The sequence below is a fragment of the Centroberyx affinis genome, unplaced genomic scaffold (assembly GCF_046629955.1).
Source record: "Centroberyx affinis isolate AG114_WGS23_722 - 3 ecotype Tasmania unplaced genomic scaffold, CSIRO-AGI_Caff_v1 ptg002174l_1, whole genome shotgun sequence".
In the NCBI taxonomy this organism is placed as follows: Eukaryota; Metazoa; Chordata; class Actinopteri; order Beryciformes; family Berycidae; genus Centroberyx; species Centroberyx affinis.
The window spans coordinates 47,946-58,108 of record NW_027280483.1 but is presented as its reverse complement, the minus strand read 5'-3'; the positions used below and the strand labels follow the sequence as shown (position 1 = coordinate 58,108).

At 42.6% G+C, this 10,163-nt stretch overlaps 1 protein-coding gene across 3 annotated transcripts in view; it reads left to right on the top strand.

Annotated features, from left to right (window-relative positions):
- The first annotated feature begins 308 nt into the window (after positions 1 to 308).
- LOC139654940 (NACHT, LRR and PYD domains-containing protein 12-like) overlaps positions 309 to 10,163 on the top strand; it is a 53,651-nt gene continuing 43,796 nt past the window's right edge. The window contains exons 1-8 of one of the 3 annotated variants that reach the window (XM_071532214.1): positions 1,396 to 1,472; positions 1,570 to 1,683; positions 2,964 to 3,077; positions 3,334 to 3,412; positions 3,617 to 3,842; positions 4,297 to 6,100; positions 6,213 to 6,386; positions 8,693 to 8,866. In XM_071532214.1, the coding sequence (XP_071388315.1) occupies positions 1,420 to 1,472; positions 1,570 to 1,683; positions 2,964 to 3,077; positions 3,334 to 3,412; positions 3,617 to 3,842; positions 4,297 to 6,100; positions 6,213 to 6,386; positions 8,693 to 8,866 (2,738 nt within the window). In that variant the 5' untranslated portion in view covers positions 1,396 to 1,419. Of the gene's footprint in view, positions 427 to 1,395; positions 1,473 to 1,569; positions 1,684 to 2,963; positions 3,078 to 3,333; positions 3,413 to 3,616; positions 3,846 to 4,296; positions 6,101 to 6,212; positions 6,387 to 8,692; positions 8,867 to 9,244; positions 9,419 to 9,640; positions 9,688 to 10,163 lie in introns of those variants that run through there. The other 2 variants (XM_071532216.1, XM_071532215.1) reach the window with 2 other exon arrangements.

Below are 10,163 nucleotides of genomic sequence, written 5' to 3'. Positions count from 1 at the left end.
AACAAACTTTACCGAATATGTAAATATTCACTCACGAGGAAAACGGAACGCACGAGCCACGCTGTCAGCGCGTCTTGTCTCTGGCTCAAACAAAGAGAAAAACTTGCCCGTCCCAACCCCGGAAATACACATGAGGAAAGACAGGTGCCACACCTATACTACGCCCGATAGGCCACCTGACTTGTGTTCCTAGTTCCACTTGGCTACAGTAGCAAAGCGGTGCAAACTTTGAACGTGCCTCTGGTTAGACTGGTTTGACGTCATACTGATGTTTCTGGACTTTCATACTGAAGTTATGAGGAAGTGACCGTTCAAATGTTCACATACACCCAGGAGGAGACGAAGAAAAAGCATCGTCTTCTCTGTCAGTGTTTCTTCTACAGGTTAAGATAGAAAGTCTGATTTGATCTGGATGCAAAATCACAGGTAATCCGGTATTTCCCACAGGTTGGGGGGGGGACGTCAAGTCCTATTTACGGTTACTCTATCAGTCGTTGCGCTGCACTAATGTGCATATGAGTGTTGAGCAGTTTTATAAATCTCCATTTTAAAAGTGTCAAGTTACTGTTTTGTTTTTTTCCAAATACATTTTGCAAGAAACTCGCATTTGTTAAACGGTGGAGTTTTAAGTTTCACTTCCGTTTTCACAGCAGAGGAATGTCGGATTGAGTGTTACTGTCTGTGCATCGCAAAGTAAAGGACATGACGTGATGTGTAGCCTACATTAGGCGCAACGTTAGATATCGATTTAGATCGATTTCTATTGATTAACCAACTTTTTATTGTAATCCCAATTTATTTCATGGGTTAAATATGCAGAAAGTCTCAGAACTAGTCTGACAGCTTGGAGCTTGACTGAAGTGCATTTCTTCCCTTGTTGAGTCACCAAGTGAGCAAAACACTTGGCCAATACTAAAATACACTTCCTTTCACTCAACCCACTTTTGCTCAGTCCATGTCTCAATTGTCCCAGAGGCTTAAAAATCCTTTCTAGATGAAGCTGGTCAGTGTATTTGATGTAAAGGGCAGCTGGTCTGAGTATTACGTACACTCTGTATATGTGACATGGTGCTGACAGGAAGAATCAGCCCTTGAAATAATATTTCCTGTGATGGAAACCTTGTTGTCATGAATCAGCCCAGTGTGTTTGTGTAAAGGTGTTGGCTGTACTATGAGTCTGTCTGAGGAGAGAGAGGAGGGGCTCCCTCCCTCTAAAACCACTCTGTCTGGGGAACATGACAGCTGGACCAAAGCTAAGAGGTAAGATGAGGATCTCTAACTGTCCATGACTGTTCTCCATCTCAGCTCAGCAGTGAAATCATTACAGCATCATTATTCAGAGTAAAAGCTCTGTCTCTGTTGTGTTGAAGCCCAGTCCAGCAGGAGAGACCAGACTCCCCTGAACCCAGCTGTGTGTCCATGAAGAGTGACCAGTCTATGTTGGACCCTATAAAATTTAAAGATGAAAAAAAGTAAGTCATTCTAATGTTGGAATTACTGAGAAAGTAAAATTGTCTTCTTCATAAGGACACAGATAGCTTCACTGTCTTCATAATATGTTTCTATCAGGATCCAGCAGGAGAGACCAGACTCCCCTGAACCCAGCTGTGTGTCCATGAAGAGTGACTGTTCTATGGAGCCACCTCTTGTCTTCAAACATGGACAACACTCTACTGAGAAAAGGTTGATTAAATGGAAATGAGGTGGGGGGGGGGGTATTTTCCTGAACCAATCACTAGTGACTGACGTATCCGGCCGCTCTGACGTTACCTCAGTCACATGATGCTGGGAGTATTTACTAACTTCACTAAGAATGTTGGTCGTTTTTGACAAAAATATCATCTGTGCAAAAACAATCTGTTGGATAAGGAGGTGATTTCAACAAATATTATTCTGCCGAAACACTAACGACAAACCGTTGCAGGAACGTTTCAAACTTTAGTCCCGCCCGCCAAGGCTCTGATTGGCTCGATTGTTTCTCTGAGCAAGGACAAGCCGTTGACGAGGGAAACACCAAACTCTCTGAATCACAAAATCTGAAGAGTGCAGGGACGAGATTCAGGAATCTGGAACAAGGCTATAAACAAGTGCAAACGTCATGGTTTGGTGGTTATACAATATTCCTGTTATCCTAGAACGCTCATGTAAGAGGGAGTAGGATAAGACTTAAAGGATAAGGCTGGTGTTTTTTAATGCATTGCTTCCCGTCAACAAATCCTATGAAAATAACAAAATCAACAATTTTGTTTTGCCAGCAAGTCTGGTCCATGTAGCCGGTGCCCAATGCAGCCATGTCCCAGCAGCCATAGAACTGCATTGTATTACAAAACGATTAAAAACCCGTCACAGAGCCATGCTGCTGCTCTGCAGCATATTTCATCATCACCATGCACCGGGCCGGACCACTTTTTCCTCAAACAACTTAATAAGCCGGCTGTAAACACTTTGCAATCTCAGGAAAGTAGTTCCGGCGTAATGAAGAATTTGTTCCCATTTGAATTTGATTTGGTAATAATTACAACAGCCTGACTTTTCGTGGTAACAGTTAGCTATTTTTAAAATGTAAACTATGTCTTTGTGAGCCTTATTTCAAGGGTTTTAGCTTACAGTTGGAGCCAATGACTTCTGGGTTGACAGCTAAAAACGGTACGTGGGAAGTCAGAAAGTAACAGGAGTAAAGCAAACGTATTGTTGATTTTGTTGACGGTAAGAAATGTATTTAAAAACACCAGTCGCATCCTTTAAGGGGAGAGACAGGAGAAATTTATCTAGAGTGAGAGGAGAAATCAGTGGGAAGAGAGCAGCATGAGGTCCTTCAAGCTTCAAACTTTAATACACTTTGGTGTGATAATTATTTTCTTTTTGATACCTACCTGGTAGTTTTGGGGTATCCACAAGTTGTTGTGGCTGGTTAACTAAAAAGTGAATTTCCCACCCTGGTGATCTTCCTCTCTGTCTATCAGGATCCAGCAGGAGAGACCAGACTCCCCTGAACCCAGCTGTGTGTCCATGAAGAGTGACTGGTCTATGGAGCCACCTATTGCCTTCAAAGATGGACACCACTCTATTGATCAAAGGTAAAATAACTGATGATAACAACAGATGGATTTGCTGTTGTCAAATTCAGTCATCAGATATAGGATTGGTCTGACTCTTCGTACACTGTTGAGTTTCCTCTTTCAAAACATCACATCCAATAATCAGAGCAGCATTTACATTGGAGTTCATCTTGACCGAACACAACACTTTTAACGACCTGTGTGTGTGTGTGTGTGTGTGTGTGTGTGTGTGTGTGTGTGTGTGTGTGACATTATCTGACCTAATACATCACAGAGTCCACCAGGAGAGGTCAGAGGTTCCCAGTGGTCAGTCTGCCCAGGAGCATCAAACAGACCTGGCCTCCATATTTATGGTGTGTAAATGTACAACAACACCTTTTACTTCAGCTATGAACAAACTGAAAAACAACCATTCTGACCATAATAGTCTCCATGCTACACTCTTTACACCAGTGGGCTTTCAATCTCTGCAAGATGGATTTGATTTTGTGTTTTGTGTTTGGTTTTGTGTCCAGATTTTAGTATGGAAGTTTAATTTATGTATTATTCTGTTCCAGCTGCTTGAGGAGAACATCGTCACCTTTGTGAAGACCGAGCTGAAAAGGTTCCAGAGGGTTCTGAGTCCAGATTACCCAGAATGCTTAGAGCGGCAGATGGAGGATGAGGAGGAGGTGGACGGTGAGGAGGAAGAGCAGAGGAGGAGCAGCAGAGAGGCTTTTCTGCAGATCACACTGCACTTCCTGAGGAGAATGAAGCAGGAGGAGCTGGCTGACTCTCTGCAGAGCAGTAAGAGGCTTTTAACAGGTTTAACATGATGGAGAGGGGAGATGGAGGGAAAATGGAAATGTTTGCATTTCTAACCTCTGCTGTAAATACAGACATTTCTAAAACTACATTGCCTCAATAACAGATTGGAAGGTAAATGAGCACAATCCCCATGGATAATCTGGTTAAATTATTGATTTGTTGTTGTTGATTTGTTGAGTGTGAAATGCTGACAACAGTAGTTTACAAAAAGAAAACAAAGTACACACACACATAAAGTTGGCTTTCACATTTAACTGCACACACAGTCAAGACCTGTTTATCCATCCAAACGTAACAAGCTAAATAGATTCCATGAAGTTGTGAAATTAACACATTTACCAGAAAATATTCCATTTCTCATGTTAAAAATTTATTTTAAACAACAAATTATTCATTTGTTGTTTGTTATTATTATTTGTTGTTCATTCAGAAACTCATACTGCTGCATGCCAACGTGAATTCAAATCCAATCTGAAGGAGAAGTGTCAGTGTGTGTTTGAGGGGATTGCTAAAGCAGGAAACCCAACACTTCTGAATCAGATCTACACAGAGCTTTACATCACAGAGGGAGGGAGTGGAGAGGTCAATGATGAACATGAGGTCAGACAGATTGAAACAGCATCCAGGAAACCAGTGAGACCAGAAACAACAATCAAATGTGAAGACATCTTTAAACCCTTACCTGGAAGAGATGAACCAACCAGAACATTGATGACAAAGGGAGTGGCTGGCATTGGGAAAACAGTCTTAACACAGAAGTTCACTCTGGACTGGGCTGAAGACAAAGCCAACCAGGATGTACAGTTCACATTTCCGTTCACTTTCCGAGAGCTGAATCTGCTGAAAGGGAAAAAGTACAGCTTGGTGGAACTTCTTCATCACTTCTTTACTGAGACCAAAGAAGCAGGAATCTGCAGGTTTGACAAGTTCCAGGTTGTGTTCATCTTTGACGGTCTGGATGAGTGTCGACTTCCTCTAGACTTCCAGAACAACGAGATCCTGACTGATGTTACAGAGTCGACCTCAGTGGATGTGCTGCTGACAAACCTCATCAAGGGGAAACTGCTTCCCTCTGCTCGCCTCTGGATAACCACACGACCTGCAGCAGCCAATCAGATCCCTCCTGAGTGTGTTGACATGGTGACAGAGGCAAGAGGGTTCACTGACCCACAGAAGGAGGAGTACTTCAGGAAGAGATTCAGAGATGAGGAGCAGGCTAGCAGAATCATCTCCCACATCAAGACTTCACGAAGCCTCCACATCATGTGCCACATCCCAGTCTTCTGCTGGATCACTGCTACAGTTCTGGAGCATGTGTTGAAAACCAGTGAGAGAGGAGAGCTGCCCAAGACCCTGACTGAGATGTACATCCACTTCCTGGTGGTTCAGTCCATCCAGGGGAATGTCAAGTATCATGGGAGAGGTGAGACAGATCCACACTGGACTACAGAGAGCAGGAAGATGATTATCGCTCTGGGAAAACTGGCTTTTGAGCAGCTGGAGAAAGGCAACCTGATCTTCTATGAAGCCGACCTGACAGAGTGTGGCATTGATATCAGAGCAGCCTCAGTGTACTCAGGAGTGTTCACACAGATCTTTAAAGAGGAGCGTGGGCTGAACCAGGACAAGGTCTTCTGCTTTGTCCATCTGAGCATTCAGGAGTTTCTGGCTGCTGTTTATGTCTCTCTGTCATTCATCAACACTGGTGTCAATCTACTGTCAGAACCACAGTCACCATCCTGGTGGTCTACACTGTTAAGAGACAAATCTAAACTAAATCACCTCTACCAGAGCGCTGTGGACAAGGCCTTACAGAGTCCAAATGGACACCTGGACTTGTTCCTCCGCTTCCTCCTGGGCCTTTCACTGGAGACCAATCAGACTCTTCTACAAGACCTGCTGAAACAAACAGGAAGTAGCTCACAGACCAATCAGGAAACAGTCCAGTACATCAAAGACAAGATATGGGAGAATCCCTCTCCAGAGAGAAGCATCAATCTGTTCCACTGTCTGAATGAGCTGAATGACCGTTCTCTATTGAAGGAGATCCAACAGTACCTGAGATCAGGAAGTCTCTCCACAGTCGAACTCTCCCCTGCTCAGTGGTCGGCTCTGGTCTTCATGTTACTGTCATCAGAAGAGAAGCTGGATGTGTTTGACCTGAAGAAATACTCTGCTTCAGAGGAGGCTCTTCTGAGGCTGCTGCCAGTGGTTAAAGCCTCCAATAAATCTTTGTAAGTTCATAGGTAACTGGGTATATCGAGTATATAACGTGATCTTTTGTACAGAAGAGAAAAAATATATGTTCAATGTTCTTGTTTGTCCTCATCACTAAATCTTCTTCAGGCTGAGTGACTGTAATCTGTCAGAGAGAAGCTGTGAAGCTCTGGCCTCAGTTCTCAGCTCCCAGTCCTCTAGTCTGAGAGAGCTGGACCTGAGTAACAACGACCTTCAGGATTCAGGAGTGAAGCTGCTCTCTGCTGGACTGGGGAGTCCACACTGTAGACTGGAGACTCTCAAGTAAGAACCAATTAATTTTTTTTCAATTGATTTGACACCTTTCTCGAAACTCAGGTCCCTACTTTGAAAACAGTCTCTCTCAGGTCAGTATTCCTGAATCTGCAAAGGGTGACCCTGCAAGTTATATATCAATATTTCAGAGCCATTATACACTTGTATTTTCATTTTCACGCAAACAAAATTCTCGAAATTTTCCATAATGTGTTTTATTCTGATCCATCTTCTTATACACAGCTAGGAAGTTGGATGATTTCGAAAAGGTTATCAATGGTTTGATATCCTGTCATTTAGATTATTGCACCTCTCTTTATTCCTGTCTCCATCATAATTCACTGTCACGTCTCCAGCTTGTTCAGAGTAGAGCTGCTAGGATTGTAACTAGTGCTAAGAAGGGAGCATATATCCCCAAGTTTAGCGTCTCTCCACTGGTTACCAGTTAGATATGGAATTAATATTAAGATTTTACTGATCACATTTATAGCATGGCAAGTTTTGGGTCCAAGTTACACTGCAGAGCTCTTAGTTCCCTATGAGCCAGAGAGCAAGCTGAGATTTTGTGTTCCTTCTGACTGCCCCTTAGTCTAGACTCAAAACTAAAGGTGATTTCACTTTTGCCATCAGGGCCCCTACTCTGTGGAATGCCTTCCTGAGGAGTTTAAGCTGACAAATTCAGTATCATCTAGGGGTTTCCCCGATTAACATTTTTCCTGGTTGAACAAGATTTGTCAAGCAAAGCCCATAGTCAAACAATAGTCAATCAAGCCTTTTTTGGTTCATTTAAGTGCTTTAAGTGTTTGTTTGTTTTTTTACTGGGCATTACCTCCGCCAAGGAGGTAATGTTTTCACCTGCGTCTGTATGTTTGTCCGTCCGTCTGTCTGTTAGCAGGATATCTCAAAAAGTTTGGCACATATTTGCACAAAACTTGGTATGAAGGTTGGTTATGGACCAAGGAAGAACTGATTAATGTTTCATGTCAATTGGCCAAAAGGGGGCATGGTGTTGGGCGTGGCATATTACCAAAAGGTGGTTGTCAGACAGGAGGTCTGTGCTCTATTGAGCACATTTTCTAGTTTTCATTCTTAAATTGAAGTGTTTATTTTTCAATGCTACACTTTGTAAAGTAAAGCTGGAATCAATCCAGTGTGTGGTCAAACTCAACAGTGACATGGGTCAGACTGAACTCCAAATGCCTGTAATGAAAGTAATGGCGTTCAAATCAAACAGTCGAAAAGGTTTTCACATACCTTTTAGTAGAGCAGCAGGAGGGCAAAGTCTGAGTTGCCCCAAATGCTCCAATAAACACCAAAAGCTACATTATGCTTTCCTACATTTTTGTTTTGTTTTGTTTTTTCCTTTTTCGCCGTGGTAGGGAAATTTGTCTTGTTTTTTCAGCGCATCCTCTAATGTTTGCTGTCTCAGTGCAGACTTCTTGTGAGCTAGCCTACTGTCTGTGAGAACTTGTTGTACTCCTCTACCCAAATGTTGTTTCTTCAAGTGCCTGATTAAAGTAGTAGTATTATAATTAGCTCTGCTGCGGTCACCCCTCCATACCCTTGCACTACAAACAGTACAATTAGCTGTTTGACTGCCTTTGCCCTCCAGTTTAAAGTAATTCCCAACTGTGCAGACATGACTGCTGACCAGCTGCTTTCTAACAGAGTGCCACACTGCTGTAAGTGGTGAACGGCGCTTGTTTACGGCGAATCATTTTCACACCAGTTTGCATAAATGTGGAGGGGGGATTAAATAAATACATACTCCAATGATTTGACTATGATCACCGTGTCTTTCAATCAATACATCAAATCGCCAATTTTTCAAGGACATCTCTAATATCTTATATCATTTAAAACAATTATAGACTTGCTTTTGTGTAATGTTTGTGTCTTCACCCCTTATGTTTTGATTTGATGTAATTATTTTTTAAAACCATTTCTATTGAAAGTGTTTCCTAATTTTTAAGTCTTGCATCTTGCATTGCGTCTTTACATATTTGCTATTCTTTTTCATGGCTTTCTGTAATGTATAGCATAGCATATGCTATTTGGTGGATCATTTTTCAAATCACCTTACAGTACCATGTACATTTTTAGCATGGGTGACCCCAGTGGGAATCAAACCAGCATCCCTGGCATTGTTAGTGCTATACTCAGCGCAGTGAGTGAGTACAGCACCATGGAAAGTACACTGTCTGCTTTTAGAAAAGATCGACATGAATAAAGTTGATCATTTGTAGCAGTAATAGACAATCATGACATTTACATTTAAGAGAATAACATTTCCATATCTTTTCATATCCATTGAGGCTGAGTGTGTGTCAGCTGTCAGAGAGAAGCTGTGAAGCTCTGGCCTCAGTTCTCAGCTCCCAGTCCTCTAGTCTGAGAGAGCTGGACCTGAGTAACAACGACCTGCAGGATTCAGGAGTGAAGCTGCTCTCTGCTGGACTGGGGAGTCCAAACTGTAGACTGGAAACTCTCAGGTCAGTATTCCTCAACCTGTTCAACACATGATCAGTTAAATCCTGCTTTACATGTTGATTAATGTCAGTGAATAAACACCAAACCTGTGTGGGATTCTTCTGCTCATGTGATTCTCAAACCAGTTGTGATACCAACATTTAGCTCTACTTTCTAGATTCTGTGAACTGCTTCCCCTGATTAGATTTCAGTATTTCCTCTCCTTGACGCCTCTGTTGTTGGGACCTAAAATACCAAAAAGGACTTCCAATTTTCTGTCACAAATTCAGTCGAGAATTCTCAAACTGGACCAAATGAAAAAAACAAGCACTTCATGTGATCTATTTATATTTGTATTTGTGATGGTCTCTCTGTGTGTGTGTGTGTGTGTGTGTGTGCAGGCTGTCAGGCTGTCTGCTCACAGAGGAAGGCTGTGCTTCTCTGGCCTCAGCTCTGAGCTCCAACTCCTCCCATCTGAGAGAGCTGGACCTGAGCTACAATCATCCAGGAGCCTCAGGAGTGAAGTTGCTCTCTGCCGGACTGGAGGATCCACACTGGAGACTGGACTCTCTCAGGTATGGAGAAGCTTGCTGCCAGGCAGAGGCAGTGTCTAATAGAGGGATTAGAGTTGGCAGACATTTTGTCTGTCAGACTGAGAAGCTGAGGAATATTGTTTAATATTTAATGGTGGGTATTAGTTACATCTTCTGGAAAATCCTTCATAGAGAAGGTTATTTACTGCCCATGTTTCCATCATCAAAGAGAATCTGTTGGTCTGACTTTGTTTCTCCCCCCAGTGTGGACCATGGTGGAGTGCAGATGTTGAATCCAGGCCTGAGGAAGTGTAAGTGTGTATTTGGTGTTATTCATGACAAAGCAAAGACAACAACGCAGAACACCTTCAGTTATTTAGATGGTGTAGTTGCAGTTTCTTCTGTATGTTCTAAGCTTTTCACTGTTGAACCCCCCAAAAACATATATCTGATGGGTGCAAGACATTCTTCACTCCATTGATAGTAGTAGTAGTTTTACTGTTTAATTATGCAAGAATAAAATCCAATGACACACTGCAAAAAAGTAGTTTACTGGAGCAGGGCTGATAGGTAGCCCCCTCTGCTACCTATCAGCTGCACTGGGACTCCATTTTCATCGTCCACTCTTCCACCTATTTCACAGCAGCTGCCCTCTATGTACTGGGTTTTTGGCAGCGGGATGCCAATATCATCTAATCCTCAATATACGTTCACTAACACGCCACTATGAGATGTATTTAGATGGTTCATTGAGGGAAAGAGGGGTCGAGAATGGAAGGATGAGACA